General features: G+C 47.6%; 2 protein-coding genes across 3 annotated transcripts; both read left to right on the forward strand.

Annotated features, from left to right (window-relative positions):
* Nucleotides 1-104: 104 nt before the first annotated feature.
* NMB (neuromedin B) lies at nt 105-2,984 on the forward strand. Its single transcript, XM_029237068.1, has 3 exons — nt 105-261; nt 889-1,061; nt 2,901-2,984. The coding sequence occupies exons 1-3, from the start codon at nt 105-107 to the stop codon at nt 2,982-2,984; spliced, it is 414 nt and encodes a 137-aa protein (XP_029092901.1).
* Nucleotides 2,985-3,139: 155 nt separating this feature from the next.
* Nucleotides 3,140-16,638, forward strand: WDR73 (WD repeat domain 73). 2 transcript variants are annotated; one of them, XM_029239304.1, is made up of 8 exons: nt 3,140-3,180; nt 3,715-3,782; nt 4,091-4,179; nt 6,314-6,402; nt 7,036-7,100; nt 12,663-12,824; nt 13,153-13,512; nt 14,604-16,638. In XM_029239304.1, exons 1-8 carry the CDS (start codon nt 3,140-3,142, stop codon nt 14,837-14,839), a joined length of 1,110 nt encoding a protein of 369 aa, XP_029095137.1. In that variant the 3' UTR covers nt 14,840-16,638. The 2 variants fall into 2 exon arrangements, with proteins under 2 accessions (XP_029095137.1, XP_029095136.1); XM_029239303.1 differs by having other exon boundaries at nt 3,172-4,179.
* Nucleotides 16,639-20,406: the final 3,768 nt, after the last annotated feature.

A 20,406-nucleotide genomic window follows, 5' to 3' on the forward strand; every position in this document is an offset into this window, starting at 1 on the left:
GGCTCCGCCCCCAGGGGCGCGGGTTTAAAAGGAGGGAAGGCGCGCGTCAGGGACCTGAGCCGTGGCTAAGTGCACCTGAACTGAGGCGCGGCCGGCACCCAGCCATGACCCTGCGGGCGCGGGGCGCTCGGCTGCTCGGGGGCCTTCTGCTTTTCGCTCTGCTCGCTGCCGGCGTCGCCCCGTTTAGCTGGGATCTCCCGGAGCCCCGCAGCCGGGCCAGCAAGATCCGAGTGCACCCGCGGGGCAATCTCTGGGCCACCGGTAAGTCTTCGCGGTACGGGCAAGCGCCCCCCACCCTGCTCTGACCCCATTTTCCTTCTCTGGCCTCTCCTCAGCCATGGACACTAGTGTCCAGGCTAGAGGGGACCCTGGAACTCATCTAACAGATGGGGAACTTGAGACCCAGACCCAATGACGGTTAAATCACTCACCCATACAGTTTAAAGCAGAGCTGGGGCTGGATCCTAAATCTACCTGCCAGCCCGTGCCCCTTCTCTTAGACAAGACTCTACTGAATCTTCTAACCTCTGGTGTGTCTTCTCTCTGCACCTCCACCTTCCAGACACCTCTTCTTCTCCACTTCCTTCTCTGCCGTTCCCGTCCCTCTTCTAAGCAGACAGCACAACTGGCAGAGTTTCTTCCTGGCCCTGGGGCATCCCACCCTCCTTCCAGCTGTGCCATCCCCTCCACCCCATCTACCTGCTCAGGAAAAGCTGAGGTACAGGCTTTGCCACCACCCGCGGTCTTTATAGCTCCTGGTGACGAGGAGGAGGAAGGTTGTGTATCTTCCTGCCATGAGAACTGAAAAGTGGGAGAGACGGGGAGCTTTCCCACTGGGATAGGATCCTTGCTCCCTGACTTCCTTGTGCCTCAGTACCTCCTTTTTAGGTCACTTCATGGGCAAGAAGAGTCTGGAGCCCCCCAGCCCATCCCTATTGGGGACAGCTCCCCACATCTCCCTGAGGGACCAGAGACTGCAGCTGAGTCATGATCTGCTCAGGATCCTCCTGCAGAAGAAAGATCTGGGCATGAGCCTCAGCGGCCCAGCACCTCACACCCAGGTGAGCCAGGCCCGGGAGAGGCTCAGCCAGGGCTGCCCCTGGATCCAGCATTGGGCTTACAGTGTGAGTGCCCAGCCAGGGTGTGATAGGCCCACCCAAGAAAGTCAGCGATTCTAGGCTCTCCCTGTCTAGAGCTCAAACGGAGAGGATTCTGAAGAAAGAAAGCTGACCTTCCCAGCAAACCCCATGGAACAAAAAGTAGGGGAAGACGTTCCCCTCACCCATTGCCCAGTCTAAAGTCACAGCCTGGGATTATCCAGCAGGACCTTCCCCTACCTCCACCCCAGTCTACACAGACTTGCCCCACCCCAGCTGTCCACCTTTGCTGTGCCCTGTATGTGCCTGTTGGGACCCTGAGGCTCAGAGAAGGGATGAAAAGAGTTAGTCAGCAGCTAAGACAGAGTCTAGACCTTGTTCACCTTGACCAGTGCTCTTCCCAGTCTCTTGTCTGCCTCAGTGACCAGTGGCAGGGTTTCTCAATGCCAGCACTTGATATTCTGGGCTGGACAGTTCTCTGTTGTGGGAGTTGTCCTGTGCATTGTAGGACGCTTAGCTGTGTCCCTCGTCTCTATCCACTAGAGTATGGATAGATACTGTTAGGACAACCAAAACTGCCTCCAGACATTGCCAGAGGTCCTCTGGGGAGGGGACAGGGGAGGGAGCCAAAATCACCCTGGGTTGTAAACCACTGACCTATGGGGTTCAAGGCCCCAGAGTTGAAGCCAAGCCAGCTTTCATCTCCAGCCTGGCAGAGGGGAAACTCCTCCATTCTCTGTCCCTGGCGCTGTCCCCATCCCACACCACCTTCCCTGGTACTTCGTTGCTATGTGAAGAAGGCAGTGTAATGTGGTAGAATGGGGGATCTGGTGACAGCATGCTGGGCTCATAAGCTAGCTACTTAGTAGCTGTGTGACCTTAGAAATGTCATTTAACCTCTCCAAGCCTCATCTTCCTCATCCATAAAATGGGAACAGTAGTGCCCCTCTCTTCTTAAATGAGACCATTTGTGTCACATGCTGAGCATGATGCCTAATGCATAGAAAGCACTTAGTAAACAGGAGCTGTTGCCAGTCTGTGAGCTTCCTGGCAGCACCAGTGGCTGACTTAACTTTGTGTCCCCCACCATGCCTAGCATATAATATGTACATCTTGAAAGAAGGGAGGGGCATTCCCTACAAAAGGTTCATCCCCAGCCCCATGGGGAACTAAGATCCCACATGCCACGCAGTGTGGCCAAAAAAAAAAAGAACCACCAGCCTCTGGAGACCTCAGATGTAAGGGCCAGGTGCTCGGGCTGGCTGAGTCTGAAGGCAGACAATGTCCCCTCCGGGGCCACTGGTCTCGAAGGCCTGAAACATGAAGACCAACTAGAGAATCTCAGAGGAAGCAGTACTTCGCCCTGGGGGGTGGGACTTCAGAAGTGAGGTCTTGGGCAGAGCTGGAGGTGGGGGAGTAAAAACACTGTCCGGCCCAGGGCCAGGCATGGTACTTGGACTTTACTTCTATGATCTCCTTTGACTGTCATGACCACTCTGTGAGGTTGAGGCTGTTATTCTGAGAAAACCACTACCCTGACCCCTCCCAGGCCCTTCAGGGAGAAAGGCACTGGGGGGCCTGCCCCTGCCTACCTCTGTGGATGCCTAGCACTTAGGAATGGCAGGATGCCCCTATCTTATCGTATAAGATATCCTAAATATTGCATGGACATACTTAAACGAAAAAAATTATTCGTTGTTTACCTAAAATTGGAATTTAACCGGGCGTCCTGTATTTTATCTGGCCTTTTCCTCTGATGTGCAAATACCCGGTCATAAAACGAGCGTGTATTTGGTCCCTCAGGCCCCGCCCGGAACTGACATCCTGGGAATCCCTGAATTTGCGTCTTGTTTCCAGGAGAGTTTATCCGCAGAATCCCGGACATAGTTAGTTAAGGGTACGGCAGGTCCGCGGCGGCGCTAGGGCACCTCTAAGGCCCCGCCCCCGGGTCAAACCAGGCCGCGCCCCACTCCTCGCGAGAGGGCCGCGCTTGCCCAGGAAGGTTCAGAGGCGGAAGTGGGGTACCGGAAGCGACAGTTGCCATGGAGCCCGCTGAGGACTGGCTGGTGGAGTCCTTGCGCTTGTAAATCGTGTGGGCTTGGGACGTGGAATCTGGGTCTGGAGCTGGCCTGGGGGCGGACGGGCGCGGCATGGAGCACGCAGGGAACCCGCGGCATGTGGGGCGGGACCTGTACGGAGGACTCCGCCTGGGCCTCGGCACCCGCAGCTGGGAAATGGCACCTTCCTGTGTGCGCAAATTGTGTGAAGTACTAGTAGGGGCAGTGCTTGTGGAGGATAATAATAACATAAGTGACTATTTATTTTGCGCCTGGCTCTGGGTTAAACCTTAAACAAAGATTATCTCGATTCCTCACGTCAACCTTGGGAAGTCTGAGTACTCTAGGAGTTCCATTTTACAGATGAGGACGAGACTCAGGGAAACTGTGACTGGCCTGCCCCCAGTCACACAGGGGATGAAATGTGTAACAAGGCTTGATCCCAGTTCTGCCTGATTCCAGAGCCTGGGCCCCCAACTGCCGAACCATGCTAACATCTCAGGTTCTTTAACAGCTGTAAAGTGCCATGCATCGTGTGATGTTGTGTCCCTATCATGCAGGTACCAGGATTTCCATGCATTCGACCTCTCGGGAGCCACTCGAGTCCTTGAATGGATTGGTGACAAAGGTGATATGCCCTGCCTGGCCCTGAAGAACCACTCCTCAAGCTGGAACTCAGGAGCTCGGCCCAGAGGGACCCAACCCCTCTTCTGGGAGCTTGAGGGCCTCTTGGTCACTTGTAGCAATTTCATGCCCCATCAGCATTATATTTCTCTTATGAAGATCTAGATCTCTTCCATCCCTCAGTACAAGGCTGCATACCAATGGCAGAAGAGTTTATCTTTGCTTTGGGAGATTTGGCAGAGTGTCTGGACCCAGCTGTGGTTCAGAATCTTTCTAGCACTTTGTCACAGCTTATTCTGCTTCTTTTTCCAGGAATCTTGGTTGCTGGCTATGAAAGCCTGAAAAAAAATGAGATTCTTCATCTGATATTACCTCTCAGACTTTCTGTAAAAGAAAACCAGGTAACTTGAAATATTTATGCTGAGTATATGTGTCTACTTCTACTCATTTTTTAAATCTTTATGGAGCTCCTGTTGTCTACTAAATATTGTCCTGGATACTAGAAAGAGAGAAACTGTAAGCCCTGGGCCTGCCCTTATAGTCTAATAAAGGGAGGCAAATGTGCACAGAGGTAAGTTGTACAGAAAGTCCTGTGATTTACAGAGGGCTCCTAGAGCAAGAAGTCAATTATACTTTATCAAGAATAGATTTAGGGGGAATTCCCTGGTGGTCCAGTGGTTAAGACGTCACACTTCCACTGCAGGGGGCCCGGGTTCGATCCCTGGTCGGGGAACCAAGATCCCATAAGCCGTGCCACACGGCCGGAAAAAAAAAAAATGTAGGGAGCAATTAGAGTATGAAGGGTGGTTGAAACCTTAGAATGGTTAAGATCACCTAGGATGAATGTGTAGTATATAAAGAATAAGAGGAGAAGATGGCTAAAGACAGAACCTCACGGAGAACACTTAAGAAATGGGTAGAAAGGGACTTCCCTGGTGGTGCAGTGGTTGAGAGTCCGCCTGCCAATGCAGGGGACACGGGTTCGTGCCCCGATCCAGGAAGATCCCACATGCCGCGGAGCGGCTGGGCCCATGAGCCATGGCCGCTGAGCCTGCGCGTCCGGAGCCTGTGTTCCGCAATGGGAGAGGCCACAACAGTGAGAGGCCCACGTACTGCAAAAAAAAAAAAAAAAAAAGAAATGGGTAGAGGAAGATGATGAACCCACAAGGAGTACTGAGAAAGAATAGTCTTTGAAGTAGGAGGAGTCTCAGAAAAGGCCAGTGATCCAGAAACCAAGAGATAAGAATGTGTCACGAAGAGTTGATAGCTGCCTAATGTTACTATAAAATCACTCAGGCTCATTGGCTAGATCAGTCCTGCCTTTATCGCCCTTGGGTAAATTTCCTTCCTAATGTTCTTGATCTTCCTCGTCCCTACCCCTCAAGCTGAGTCAGGAGCTCACCAAAATTGAGCCTTGATGAGAGACCTGATTTACCTCCCGCCTCACCCCTGGCTTTCCCTCTGTTCTCTTGTGGCCACCTCCTCTTCCCCTGCCTCTGGTTCCTCACGTGGAGATAGTAGAGTCTAGTGGCTAAGAGCATGGACTTCGGTTAGACAGACTTGGGTTCAGATGTATAACGTAACCCCTGTGACCTTAGAAAAGTTGCTTAAGCTCCCTATGCCTTGGCTTTGTCATTTTAGAACAGGGATAATTATACTGCCCAGGTCACAGGGCGGTTGTAAGAATTCAACGTGATAAAGTAAAGCACTAAACAGGGTGGCTGACACAGTGAGCACTGGATAATTGGCAGTTGTATTTTTTTAATTAATTAGTTTATTTTATTTATTTATTTGGCCACATTGGGTCTTTGGTGCTGCACAGGCTTTCTCTAGTTGTGGTGAGCGGGGGCTACTCTTCATTGCTGCTTGTGGGCTTCTTATTGCGGTGGCTTCTCTTGTTGCGGAGCACGGGCTCTAGAATGCGGGCTTCAGTAGTTGTGGCGTGCAGGCTCAGTAGTTGTGGCTCGCAGGCTCTAGAGCACAGGCTCAGTAGTTGTGGTGCACAGGCTTAGTTGCTCCGCGGCATGTGCAATCTTCCCGGACCAGGGCTCGAACCCATGTCCCCTACATTGGCAGGCGGATTCTTAACCACTAGCAGGTGGATTCTTAACCACTGAACCATCAGGGAAGTCCTGGCAGTTGTATTTTTATTGCTGGAAGAACCCACCTAACTTCCAGTGCGAGGTGTGGGGAGGAATGGGGCTGTGTTAGTTGGCTGATACATTCCACCTTTCTCTGTTAAGCCTCTGTGACTCCTCTAAGGCAGCTTGGAATATAACACTTGTGCTGTGGTGAAAGGTTAGAAGAAAGGTTTTGGATGTGCAGGAAAGAAAGGAAGCTATCTGTGTAAGCAGCTGAGACCAACATTTGCAAATAACAGCACCCTGAGGCCCTGCCCAGAGAAGCATCACTGCCACCTGAGCGGCTTCCGTGGCTTCCTGCCAGGCTGGGCTATGGCTCCTTACCTAGAACTTGTCTGAAACGTTCCTTTGGAGAGCGGTCCCCTATCTGACTGGCCACCCCTTTGTATTTTAGGGCTTATTCCCCGAAAGAGATTTCAAGGTACGCCATGGAGGATTTTCAGACAGGTCTGTCTTTGATCTGAAGTATGTGCCAGACACCAGGTATGGTCAGCTCTGTGACCCAGACCTTCCATTCAGGATGGAGTGGCTGGAACTTTAGGGGTATCCTGTATCTTTATCACCACCCCTCCCCATCCCACCTCAGCACAGGGGCACATGGGAGGGCATGTGCACAACACTGATCTGGAATACAAAGAAACCAGTGCTCGGTGGCTTTACGGTCCCTCACAAGACCTCTTGACTATGGTAACCCACAGATTGCTGGCGTTGCTCTAGGGAATAGATATAAAGTAGAAGGGATGCTCTTAGCTTCTCAGAGAGCTGGTGGTGGGTAGTTGGTGCTAATAGCTCAGTTGGCAGAGGCCAGAGCCTCTGGGTGAGGCTTCTGTGTTCAGACTCCCTGCTGGGTCCTCTAGCACACGTCATGCCACGTGGAAGCCAGGGCTCAGTCCCACGACTCTCTGTGAGCTGTGGACCTGTCCCTAAAGGGGAACAAGCCTGCTCCTCCTCTGTTAAATGAGGATGACTGATCTTGATGACCCCTCCCTGCGTAAGCTCTCCTGATACAGGGAGTGTAGCAATCCCAAGCTGAGTGGGCTGGAGAGGGAGAGGCTGAGGGCTGTGTGGGTGAGCTCCCCACTGTCTGGGCTGAGATTTCTTATCCATCCTGAATAGGTTGCTGGTGACCAGTGGCCTTCCCGGTTGTTACCTGCAGGTGTGGCAGGTTGCGGAGGACAGCGGTAAGTGACTTTGACTCGGTGGGGTTGGGTTTGTAGGAAAGCCTGTTATTCTCACACCCCCAATCCCTAATCTGAGCCAGTTAAGAAACAGACTCAGAGCCAGTGGGAATTAAAATGCAGTATCTACTGGGACTTCTCTGGCTGTCCAGTGGTTAAGACTCTGTGCTTCCACTGCAGGGGGCACGGGTTCAGTCCCTGGTCGGGGAGCTAAGATCCCACATGCCACATGGTGTGGCCAAAAAAATTTTTTTTTAATGCAGTATCTACTTTAATGCAGCAAAGGTGAATTAGCAGCCACAGCAGTGCACACAAGCCCCAGGTGGAGCTTCCTATAGCTTGCTTCAGGAATTGAGTTTACCAGCCCAGCCAGAGACAGAGCACCTGGTGAACTTCGGGCCCCTCCCACCCCAGGCAGGGGCAGAGCGAAGGCAGCAGGGAGGTCACCTCTCACTGCAGGCATGCTGCTCTCAGGGAGGGAAAACAGTGAGTGAGCACAAGGCTGGGCTGACCAGTCTCCGACTCAGAGACCTAGCTCTGCTGCCCAACAGGAACAGGAAAGTTGGGAAAGGCGCAGGAAGCGTTAGTCCTGTTCCTCTGGGAGTCGGGGGAGTTCCCTCATAGTATCCCCTCCAGCAGGAGGTTTTCGATTCCTCTGTCAGGCAGGCACCGAAGCCTGCAGCCCTGATCCAGCCCCTGCCATCCCTCCTTGGGTTAGAGCATTGCTGACCAGCATGGAAGCGGGCCTCAGAGACAAAGGCAGCCGCTCTTGGAACTGCCCCTTGGCTTGTGTGGTCCTCTGCCTCACTTGGATGCTTCCCAGAAACCGATAGCAGCTGTTGGCTTCTCCCCAAGCTTCACTGCTGCAGGAAGGTGGTTCTGGTCCTCATTTGGTTTTTGAGGTCACTGACCCTGTGGACTTTCCTTTGTTGTTTCTTCCTTGTCACTTGTCTTATGCTGTAGCTTCCAGGTGTGTGTATATACTTATTTGTAGTTATGATTGTTTATTTTTTCATAATTTTATTGAAAGTCACCCATTTTAAGTATACAGTTCAGTGATTTTTTTCTTTTTAGTAAATTTAACAAGTTGTGCAACTATGATCACTTTTAGGATATTTTCATGACCCCAGTAAGATCCATCATGCCAATTACGATTAACCCCCATGCCCACACCCTGCCCCAGGCGACCACTAATCTGCTTTCTGTCTCTATGATAGATTTGCCTTTTCTGGATATTTCATATCAATGGAATCATACAACATGTGGTCTCTTGTATCTGGCTTCGTTCACTGAGCATAGTACTTTTGAGGTCCACCATGTCATACAATGTCATAACGTGTATCAGCAGTTTGTTCCTTTTTATGGCTGAACAGTATTCCATTTATGGATGTATCACATTTGTCTATCTGTTCACCAGTTGATGGATCTGATTTTTGGTTATTAGGAATAATGCTGCTAAGAACATTCATGTACAAGTCTCTGTGGACCTATGTCTTAATATGTCTTGGATAGACATTAGGAATAAAATTGCTGGATCATGTGGTAAACTTATGTTTGATTTTTTTTTTAATTTTTTTTTGTTTTTTGTTTGTTTGATTTTTTAAGAAACTCCCAAACTCTTTTCCAGAATGGCTTCATCATTTACATTCCCACCAGCAGTGTATGCGGGTTCCTGTTTCTCCATGTCCTCACCAACATTTGTTATTATCTGTCTTTTTTATTAAAGCAGTCCTAATGGATGTGAAATTGTATATCATGTGGCTTTCATTTGCAGTTCCTTAATGACTAATAATGTTGAGCATCTTTTTATATGCTTATTAGCCATTCATGTATCTTTGGTAAAATGCCTATTCAAATCTTCCTAAGGGTGTTTTGTTGTTATTTTTTTTTTCCCCCCTAGCAGGCTGAGGTAACATGCTGTCACAGGCCCTTTGATATGCCAGTTTCACTGTACATTTTAATAGATACTTGTTCGGATTAGTTAACAATCTATAAGATGTAACAGTAATATTAATGAGTGTATATTATATTCCAGTCACTGTACTAATCACTTTCCATGTGTGATCTCATTAAATTCTCATAAGTATGAGAACAAACTCTTTCCCAGAGAGTCTAACTTGTTCAGAGTCACAAAGATGGTCGCAGAACCAAGACTTAAATGTAGTCTGACTTCAGAGTCTGCTTATAACTCTGCCTGGTGGTAACTATAGTTAGATAATAATAATTGATCTCAGTATAGTATGTAAGGGCTCTGAAAGAAAAGGTCATAGGGTATTTACTGACTGGCAACATAGTCTGTGCCACCATTTTGCTTAGATCTGGTTCCTGGAAGTAAGATCTACTTATGAAAGGGCACATAATAATAATAATAATATTATTATTATTACTGTTATTTGTAGCAGTAGCTAACATTTCATCATTTAGTCGTTATTCATTGTGTGCTTCCGGTGTGTCAAGCATTGGGCAAGGTTCTGGGGATATAACAGCAAGCACTCACATAGATGTTCCTTGCTTTCTTGGTGCTTATATTTTATCAAATATTTTGCCCACTTTTTGATTGGCTGTTTTGTCTTTATTGACTTGTGAGAGTTCTTTGTACATTCTAGATACATGTTATTTATCAGATATATGTTTTGCTAATATTTTCTCCCTGTCTTTTCATTTTCTTAATAGTGTCCTTTGAAGCATAAAAGTTTTAAATTTTGATGAGGTCCGTTTTAATAATAAAACAGTGTCATATCTAAGAAATCTTAACTTAATCCATAGATTTTCCCCAATGTTTTTTTTTTTCCAAAAGTTTTATTGTTTTAGCTCTGACATTTAAGTCTGTGATCTCTTTAGAGTTAACTTTTGTGTATGGTAGGTATGAGGGAGGGGTCTAAGTTCATCTTTTTGCATATGAATGTCTGATTGTCCCAGTACCCTTTGTCAAAAAGCCTGGCCTTTCTCCACTGACCTGCCTTGGTGCCTTTGGTGAAAATCATTTGATCGTGAATATAAGGATTTATTTCTGGACTCTCCGTTCGGTTCCAGTGATCTCTATGTCTATCCTTATGTCAGTAACTTATAGTTGTTTTTTATCTTTCCCTAAAAATAGGCTGCGTGGGGCAGCAGTGGTTTAAAGATGAGGAGGGCGCCTTGGAGCTCTTTTGTCCTGACGGTGCCTGGGGTACCAGGTGCCATATAGAACCTGTAGCCCCAGGCCCAGGAGAGCTAGGCCCAAGGAGACTTGCTCTGACACTCATATGAGAGTAGGAAATCAGATAGTTACTTTCCCCTGGATATTAGTGCAGAATATTCCAGAATCTGGGGAAGGCTGGCCAGCTGTTTTCCTAGACACCTAAAAATGTAGCATTATCTTGGTGAATTTTCCAAGGTCCAGGTTTGACCCACAGCTTTGGTATCTCAGAAACCTGATTCTGTCAGCACACCCACAACAAATCTAATCTGTTATTAGGGGCAGACGCGCTCACCAGACTCACAGGACTGCTGTATAAACCAGAACGCAGATTTATTAGTTTATAATGAAAAAATAAGTGTCCCTAAAAGTGGAATATTCCAGATCCTTATTCTTTTCCTATAGAAGACCTAACCTAGTCAAAGCCTGCATGGTAAACATAACCATAACAAGAGGAATCAGCTCCGAGGCTTCCAGGTGGTGTTTTCATAAGCTCTCCTAGGCAGAGGGTATAGGACTTGTGACGGCTTGGCTCTCCAGGCCCCTGGAGGGGGGCCTGTGGCCTCTCCTCTCGGCTCTGGGGCTGAGGAGTCCCCTGAGAAGGTCTTTAGGTGGAGACATACCTAACAGCCTCAGCTGAATGTCTCCCGCAGCCTCTGCTTTGAAGTTAACTTCAGCCTGGAGTGGCTCTCTCTGCCGTGGACGGGCCCCAGCATTTTCTTTGCCGTTGTGGCAGAACAGCCCCCTCTCATGGCCACCACTTTTCCTTTAGACGTGGTAATACGTTAGCTCCGTACTGCAGGTGTGGAGCCATTCTGACTCCTTAAGGAGTGTGCCCACTGCAGCTCCGACCCGTTCTGTTGGTTTAATCTTCAGACAGCCTTCTTTCTTTTATTGCCCAGTTCTTGGAGGTGCCTTACTGCATCTTTTGCTTTGATTTTGTAGTAGTTTTTCTTTTCATTTGGCTAGTTGGTGTGGATTTCCTAAAGGGGGCATTTTAACACTGACAAGAGAGGGGATGAGGAGGAACCTGCATTGCTTTCCTGTTGTAACTACGGAGCACAACTCTCCAGTCAGGAGCTCTGAAGCCTTTGTTTTCTACGGCATCTTTGAAATAGGCCTTTGCAGGCTGTCCCTTGACCTCCTCCTTCCCCGCCGTCAGGGGACAAATCACACCTGAGAACCAGCCCTGGCTCAGAGCAGCAGGTCCTGGGGAATCTGTTCCAGGCTCCTCAGTCTTTGGAAAGGGAAAAGGGAGCCGTTTAAGTGGGGCCCAGGGGAGTGAGGCAAGCTGTGCTGGGCTGGTTTGAATCACAGCCTCACTGGCACTCCCCGGAGACACACGGTCCTGAGGCTCAGCTGTTGTGTCTGCTCCGACCTCCGCGGCTCCTAGGGTAGAGCAGTTATGTTCAGCAAGTCTAGACAAAGTGCACTGAGAGTCTGTGGCTTGGGGAGCAGGACCCAAGGGGCCTCTGCATCCTAGCCCAGCCTGGCCGCACCTTCTGTGACTCCTTGTATGTGAACTGTCTCCAGGGAACTGACTGCCACGTGCTCGCTTGATAAGCCGCGTTAGTGTTCCTTCTCTCATCCATCCCTTCCTCATCCTCTTACCTATCCTCTAGAATTTAAAAATACATAGATCTTCATTTTCTTCAGAGAATGTGAAACCAAACAGTGAGCTCCCTATTGGAGCAAGAAAATATAAAATGGAAAATATGCATCTATCTCCCTTTAAGTAGTTTGTACAGCAAACTACTTGTTCTGAACTATGTTATAAATGGAGAATGCAGAGATGGGAACCTGTCTGCTGTCGATGCAGACTGAGGTGAACAAAGCTAAAATTTGATTTAACCTGAGGGCAAGTATGTCTTTTTAACGTTCAGTGTAAAAAAGATGTGGACTTTCTTGCCCTGTTTATGTTTGAAGACAAAGACATCTGTGTTATAACCTTGACCTGTTAGGATTTGGCCAATTGCTTGAGGTCATGGGACATGTTTTTGAAGAAATAATATTACTTCATGAACTCCATTCCTGTTATTTTCAGTTAAGGTGTAAATAACATCATCGGCGTGTTCTTTCCTTTTCTCTTCCTTTATTTGTTCTCCGCAAAACTATAAAAAGCCAGAACTGCTGGGGAGGTTTTGAGATGGCTGCTGTGATTCATTATCTCCCATTTGCAAAACAGTTCAAAAGACAAATTATAGAGAAACTACAGTGCTTCTGACAGTTTCCAAAAAGTGAACACAACGCACAGTGATGATGTCTCCACATCCTCTCTCACCAGCCGTGAGGCCCTGTCTCCCCTGACCTTCTGGCAGGCCTTCACCATGGAATGTTTCAAACCTGCATTAACATCCTGGACTTCAGCCACTTCCATCTTCCCCCAGATGTCATTAAGGCTGTCAGCACCATTGACGTGCGCGAGGAGGGGCGTCTCTGGCCCAGGGTGGCCATCTTCTCGTCGGCGGCGCCCGGAGTCCTCCACGGGGCCAGGCTTAGCAGTCTGAAGGTGGTGGATCTGGAATCACAGAAGACCACCTACAGCTCAGGTACCGCAGCCCCTTGCCGGCTCCTCCCAGCCCCACCCAGCCACGCTGGAAACCGAATCCAACCCTGTGTGCCAGCTGCTGGGGAAACGAGATGAGTGAGAGGCAGGGCCAGGCCTCGGGGGCCCCTGTTCTGGGGCTGGGGAAGGCAGTCCCGGGACCGGCACCCAACCAGCCGGGCAGACCGTGTGAGATGAGAAGGCGGCGGGATGTGGTTCGCTCGGCCGGGGGCTGGTGGGGAGCTGCCCAGAGGAAGGGGCTTGGACCAGCCAACGGTGCCAAGCCACTGGACCCATTTGACTGCAGCCACTTTTCTCGCCCCGCCGTCCAGGTGTCAGTGACGACGAGTTGCTGAGTAGCCTGCAGGTCCTGGACGCAGACACCTTTGCCTTCTGCTGCACCTCGGGCCACCTGGGGCTTGTCGACACCCGCCAGAAGTGGACCCCGTCAGAGAACCTCAGGCCCAGCTCTGGGTCCGCTGGAGGGAGGTGGTGTGCAGAAGCTGGGGGCCGGGGCCCTGGGCCCAGCATTGCCAGCCTTGGCTCAGACGGGCAGCTCTGTCTTCTTGACCCCCGGGATCTCTGCCAGCCGGTGAGCTTGGTCCAGTGCCCAGTGTCCATGCCTAGCCCTGACCCAGAGCTGCTGCGAGTGACTTGGGCTCCAGGCCTGGACAACTGCTTGGCCATTTCAGGTACGCTGAGAGGATTTTGTGTCTGTCACTTGATCTCTCTCTTCCGGGGACTCTTGGGTGCTCAGGAAGGAGCCCGTAGTTCTGTAGTAAATCTGGCCCCAGAAGTTAAGGTTGCTCACAGAAAAGCTCCATATTAGCTCTCCAGGTTCTTTAGTGGTGGCCCTTCCACATCCTGGCTACCAGACTTCCCCACGTTGGTAGCAGGCCTTTCCTGTCGCAGCAGGAATTCAGTTCTGAGGTTGGTGGAGAGGCTGCGGATGGTAAGACACTAGGACAGCCACGGGCTGCACCAGGGAGAGGCGATAGGGTCTCAGCGGTGCCGCTCAGTCTACTCGCTTTTAGAACTACAGCAAGCTAGCTAGGTCAGCAGGCTCCTGGGTCTGGCCCGGCAGTATCTAGTTGAATGAGGGTGTGTAATGAGGTATCTGAAAGCCGATGGAAGGATCCTCTGACGGGGGGAGAGGTTGAAAGAATAGTTGAGAGAGCAGGAGAGGGTCATTGGTCATGGCAGGATCCAGAAAGAGCAGAAGAGCAGAACCAGGCTTGGGTAGTTCTCTCTAAAGGCTTCTCTTTCCCCCATCAAGTAGGAGACAAGGCCCTCTGCTGAGAGGGACTCACATGTGGAGGGATTAGAGTTGGGGGCAAGTGGAAGAGGTTTGAAAAGTCTCTAAAGCCTCCGTTTCTTGGGGAAAATAATAGTACCTACTTCATACAGTTGTGAGGGTTAAAGGAGAGAATGCAAGATTAGCCTCGGGCCTGGCACGTGACAGATGCACAACAGATGCTTATCGTTATGTGCTCCTTGGGGTCACTGACGGCAGATGTTACATGCCCTTCAGTTGGCCTTTAATTTTATTTATTTATTTTTTTGGCTGCACTGCGCAGCTTGTGGGATCTTAGTTCCCCGACCAGGGATAGAACCCGTGCCCTCAGCAGTGAAAGCGCAGAGTCCAAACCACTGGACCGCCAAGGAATTCCCTTGGAATTTAAGTATCTCGTGGCTATTTGATTCATCATCCTCTAGCCTGTTTTGGTTCCGTAGAGCATTCAGAGATTCAGCGTCAATGCTCGCTTTTCTTGTTCTTCCTCAGGTTTTGATGGGACGGTCCAGGTCTATGACGTCACGTCTTGGGGTGGAATGGGGCGCCAAGTAGAACCTCTCTTCACTCACAAAGGTCACATCTTCCTAGACGGCAATGGGATGGACACTGCTCCACTGGTCACCACCCACACCTGGCACCCCTGCAAACCGCGGACTTTGTTGTCCGCAGCAAGTGATGCCTCTCTGCACGTATGGGACTGGGTGGACCTCCATGCTGCCCGCTGACTCCAGCATCTTTCCGCCCAGGCCCTAGGAAGCTGCTGTGTAGCAAGGATATTGATTCAAGATTCAAGTGACCACAGAGCCCTGTTACCAGCTGAGTGGCCGTGGGCAAGTTAACCAGCCTCTCAGTCCCAGTTTCTTTATTTGTAGAATGAGACTGGTAATAACTACCTGGCAGGACTGCTGGGAAAGTTAGAAGTAACATATTTAAAACTAACTGGTAAGGGGACTTCCCTGGTGGCACAGTGGTTAAGACTCCACGCTCCCAATGCAGGGGGCCCGGGTTCGATCCCTGGTCAGGGAACTAGATTCCACATGCATGCTGCAACTAAGAGTTCGCATGCCACAACTAAGGAGCCCGCCTGCCGCAACTAAGGAGCCCATGTGCTGCAACTAAGGCTCCTGCGAGCCACAACTAAGGAGCCCACCTGCTGCAACTAAGACCCAGCACAACCAAATAAATAATAAATAATGATAATAATAACTGGTAGGATTCATGGCACAATAAAGATTTGGTAGCTACTCTTAGATCTGGGAGCCCCATTTCCCCCAAGTGTAAAATGGCAGCATTTTACCCCGTCTGCATTCACAACATCATGGAATCTGAAGAGCCAACGAATGTAAACAGGCTCTGTGAACTTTTCTACAGAAGTGAAAATGTATAGTGACAGACAATCATGAAAAAAGTCAACCCCAGTAGCAATTAAGGAAATAGCAATTAAAATAAGGTTATGCCATTTTTATCTACTAAATTGCCAAATTTTAAAACATTTTTGCCTTGAACAGCTGTTAGAGGTTACATGGTACACAATTCAGAAGGTACAGAGGAGCAGCTTCGTTCTTTGGGGGCAGCTGTTTTTAAAGGTGGTAACAGCCAGGGTGGGGAGCTAGGCATTCTCATCAGTACCACCTGCAGCTGGCATTCAGGCAGAGACTGGCCACCCTCCTCTTGGGCGGTTCTCACTGGAACAAGGCCTTCACCAGGGTGATGCTTTCCAAGCCCTGCCCCCCAGGGGAGTAGGCCCAAAGGACATTTCTTTTTGGTGACCCGTAGCAAATACGAAAGTGTACCTGCATGTGATTCCTCACTGTCACATTTGTTAAAGGATTTTCAGCAATTTTCTTGTTGAAATTATGTGATTACTAGTCAGTTTGGGCTCTGATTTGTTTTAAAAGTAGCTTTATTGAGATATAATTCGCATACCATACAATTCAACCATTTAAAATGTACAATTTAATGGGTTTTGGTATACTACTTTATTAGTTTTTAAAGATTATGGTAAAATATATCTAACAATTTGCCATTTTCCCCATTTTTAAGTGTACAACTCAGTGGCATTAATTACATTCACAGTGTTGCATGACCAGCACCACTATTTATTTCCAAAACTTTTCATCACCCCAAACAAACTGACTATTGTGGGCTCTGGTTTTTTGGCTCTCAGTTGGGCCTACTTGGTGTATTCTTCAGCTGGGCTCCTCTAACAAAATGCCACAGACTGGGGTCTTAAACAACAGAGATTTACTTCTCACAGTTCTGGAGGCTAGGAAGTCCAATATCAAGGCGCTGGCTAGGTGGGTTTCATCCTGAGGCCTCTTCTCTTGGCTTGTAGGTGGCCACCATCTTGCTGTGTGCTCACATGACCTCTTCTCTGTGCTCCTGCAGAGAAAGCCCTGGTCTCTGTTCCTCTTCTTATGACACCAGTCCTTTCAGATTAGAGCCTCACCCTTATGACATCACTTAACCTTAATTACCTCTTAAAAGCTGTATCTCCAAATACAGTTACATTTCGGGTTATGGGGGTGGGAGGGGGTATAATTTGACCCATAGCATTTAGGAATTATTTTGAAGTAAGAAAAACCTAATAATTTTTCCAATGAAATGATGTTTTTAAATTAACAAATGTAATGAATGAGCATTACATTTTTTTTTTTTTTTCCTATATGCGGGCCTCTCACTGTTGTGGCCTCGCCCGTTGCGGAGCACAGGCTCCGGACGCGCAGGCTCAGTGGCCATGGCTCACGGGCCCAGCCGCTCCGCAGCATGTGGGATCTTCCCGGACCGGGGCACGAACCCGTGTCTCCTGCATCGGCAGGCGGACTCTCAACCACTGCGCCACCAGGGAGCCCGAGCATTACATTTTGGAGAGATGTAATTAAACAATTTCAGACTCAAGATGTGATCCTTCTTACCATCGTCTGGAGTCTTCCTTCTAATCCTTTTCTTCCCCTCCATCGCCCCATGAGAACTGATTCTATAGATTCATTTCCAGAAAAAGGTAATTTCTTCTTTGCTGTGCGCCATTTCGGCTTAAGCTTCACAGGAACGCTCTGCTTTCAGATAGAAGAGGAAACCTATATGACAAATCAGGGATTTTTTTTTTTCAAGAGAGTTGGATTACCAGCATAGCACTGGCTAAACTATATTATTTCACCAAGTAAAAGAGATGAATAATTTAGAAAATAGTAGAATTGATACATGAATTTAAAAGCTGCTTTTCTAGGGACTTCGCTGGTGGCGCAGTGGTTAAGAATCCGCCTGCCGATGCAGGGGATGCCCTAGTCCGGGAAGATCCCACATGAAGCAACTAAGCCCATGAGCCACAACTACTGAAGCCCACGTTCTAGAGCCCGTGCTCTGCAACAAGAGAAGCCACCGCAATGAGAAGCCCACAAGCAGCAACGAAGAGTAGCCCCCGCTCACCACAACTAGAGAAAGCCCATGGGCAGCAACGAAGACCCAACGCAGACAAATTAAAAAAAAAAAAAAAAAAAAAAAAAACGTTAAAAGAAGAAAAGCTACTTTTCTGAAAAATACTGATACATCAGTCAGTCATGGTCCAGCCAGGAAGACTGAATCCACACCAGATAATTCAGTGGAGGGAATTTCATTATGTGGAATCTGAAAGAGGATGCAAGGGAAGGTGAGGCCCTAAAGGAGGTGGTGGGTGTGTTGCCCAGAGCCCAGGAATGGGGCCTCCCAGTGGGAACTGAGCACAGTGATCTTGCCTGGCTGTGGCTGGGGCCGGGGCAGGATCTGAGACTGCAAACAGCTAGACTACAGGAAGTACAGAGAAAGAAGTCCCCAGGCTTCTCTCCTTCCACCCTCCAACATCCTGCCTGTGCCATGGACCAAACCTGGCAGGAGCTTGTCAGCAAGGGAGCCTGGGAAATGCAGCAAGCAGGGTACGGGCCCGGGATGGATCTGAGGACAAACAGGCAAATGACTGGCACCCCAGCCAAACCTCCTCAAGCAAGAAAAAGGAATAAAATGAATAAAGAAAATAGAACAAGGATATCACAACAGATCTAGAGAACAAGAATTATAAGAGAATATAGTGTGCACAATATTAATTTGAAAATCTCAAGATAAACAGTTAATTTTCTTGAAAATATACATTGATTTTTATAAATTTCTTATTTTAGTAGAGAATCTGAATTATCCAACAAGAAAAAACTACTCAAGGAATAACACCAAAAAGAATATGGGGAGGGGGGACAATTTTGTAAATAATTTTTTTTCAAACTTTTAAAGAACAGAAAATTCCCATGCTATAGAGACTATTTCACACAAAAAATCTAAAAACTCATTTTATGAAGGTACTGTAATCCTAATAACAAAACTTGGCCAAGAAACTGCGCTCAAACACAGCACCGCACTTTCTCAAGCTCAGGTTTTCACACTAGACAGTGGCCTCAACACTATACTCCACAACAGTCCTTTTATAACCAATATTTTTTTTTGCAATGGGGAGAAATGTACTCATTTTAATGGAATTCCAAAAGATAGTATAATTTTAAATAAAATAGCCTAACAGGCATAGGTTATTAGAAACAGACACAAGCTACAAAAAGACTAAAAAGAAAGGATACACAAATAGCTTTTAATGTATTGGAAATAAATGGCTTCATTCTGGTTTTTTTTTTTTTTTTATGATTACAAACCAGGAACATTTTTATTGTTTATTCCCCATAGACAAACTATATTAAGATTTTGGTGAAAACACTTTTTTTTTAACATCTTTATTGGAGTATAATTGCTTTACAATGGTGTGTTTCTGTTTTATTCACAAAATGAATCAGCTATATATATATATATCCCCATATCTCTTCCCTCTTGCATCTCCCTCCCTCCGACCCTCCCTATCCCACCCCTCTAGGTGGTCACAAAGCACCGAGCTCTGCTATGTGGCTGCTTCCCACTAGCTATCAGTTTTACATTTGGTAGTGTATATATGTCCATGCCACTCTCTCACTTCGTCCCAGATTACCCTTCCCCCTCCCCGTGTCCTCAAGTCCATTCTCTACGTCTGCGTCTTTAATCCTGTCCTGCCCCTAAGTTCTTCATGACCCTTTTTTTTTTAGATTCCATAAATATGTGTTAGCATATGGTATTTGTTTTTCTCTTTCTGACTTACTTCAATCTGTATGACAGTCTCTGGATCCATCCATGTCTCTACAAATGACCCAGTTTCGTTCCTTTCTATGGCTGAGTAATATTCCATTGTATATATGTGTCACATCTTCTTTATCCATTCATCCTGTCGATGGACACTTAGGTTGCTTCCATGTCCTGGCTATTGTAAATAGAGCTGCAATGAACACTGTGGTACATGACTCTTTTTGAATTATGGTTTACTCAGGGTATTTGCCCAGTAGTGGGATTGCTGGGTCGTGTGGTATATAACCAATATTTTAAACACCCCTTTACTATCCTGAAATAAAAGTTTACAGGGAATATTGACTGTTTACAAACCTAATATCAAAATCACTATAAAATATAAGGGAATAAAATACAAAAGATTCTGTATTTCAGTGTAAATGCTCATTCTTTCACATAATGAGGTAATCAGATACTTGCATGTATGTAGTAAAATCATCAAGAGCAGGACAGCCATGATTATACAGCCAGACTGGTGTGCTGCATTTGTGACTAACACCCAAGAGTCAAGAACATGATTTTTCTGAATTGGTGAACAACTCTTTGGAAAGTTCTAAACGAAAGAAAGTACTGTTTTCTCCAGTTTTACGCAGTAGTTGAGTTTCTGGGAAATTCAGGTGTATTAAAGCTGTGCAAAACTTTCCTTGTGTATTTGTAAAAAGTTAGGTTCAGAAAAATGGTACAGATGAACTGGTTTGCAGGGCAGAAATTGAGACATAGATGTAGAGAACAAACGTATGGACACCAAGCGGAGAAAGCGGCAGGGGGTGGGGGTGGTGTGACGAATCGGGCAATTGGGATTGACATGTATACACTGATGTGTATAAAATTGATGACTAATAAGAACCTGCTGTATAAAAATAAAATAAAATTTTATTTTAGAGAAAAAAAGTTAGGTTCTAGGCACACATAATTGTAAAAAGGTTTTCCCCTACATCAGTGGTTCTCAAACTGTAATATGCATAAGAATCACCTAGGGGACTGGTTAAAACACAAACTGCTGGGCTCCGTTCCCAGAGTTTCTGATCAGTAGGAATGTTACCCAGGGTGTTGTGAGAGAAGCAGACCAATAGGAGTTATTTCACACACACACACACACACACACACACACACACACACACACACACAC

This window comes from Monodon monoceros, unplaced genomic scaffold (genome assembly GCF_005190385.1).
Source record: "Monodon monoceros isolate NGI ecotype Baffin Bay Population unplaced genomic scaffold, NGI_Narwhal_1 Super_Scaffold_21, whole genome shotgun sequence".
NCBI lineage: Eukaryota > Metazoa > Chordata > Mammalia > Artiodactyla > Monodontidae > Monodon > Monodon monoceros.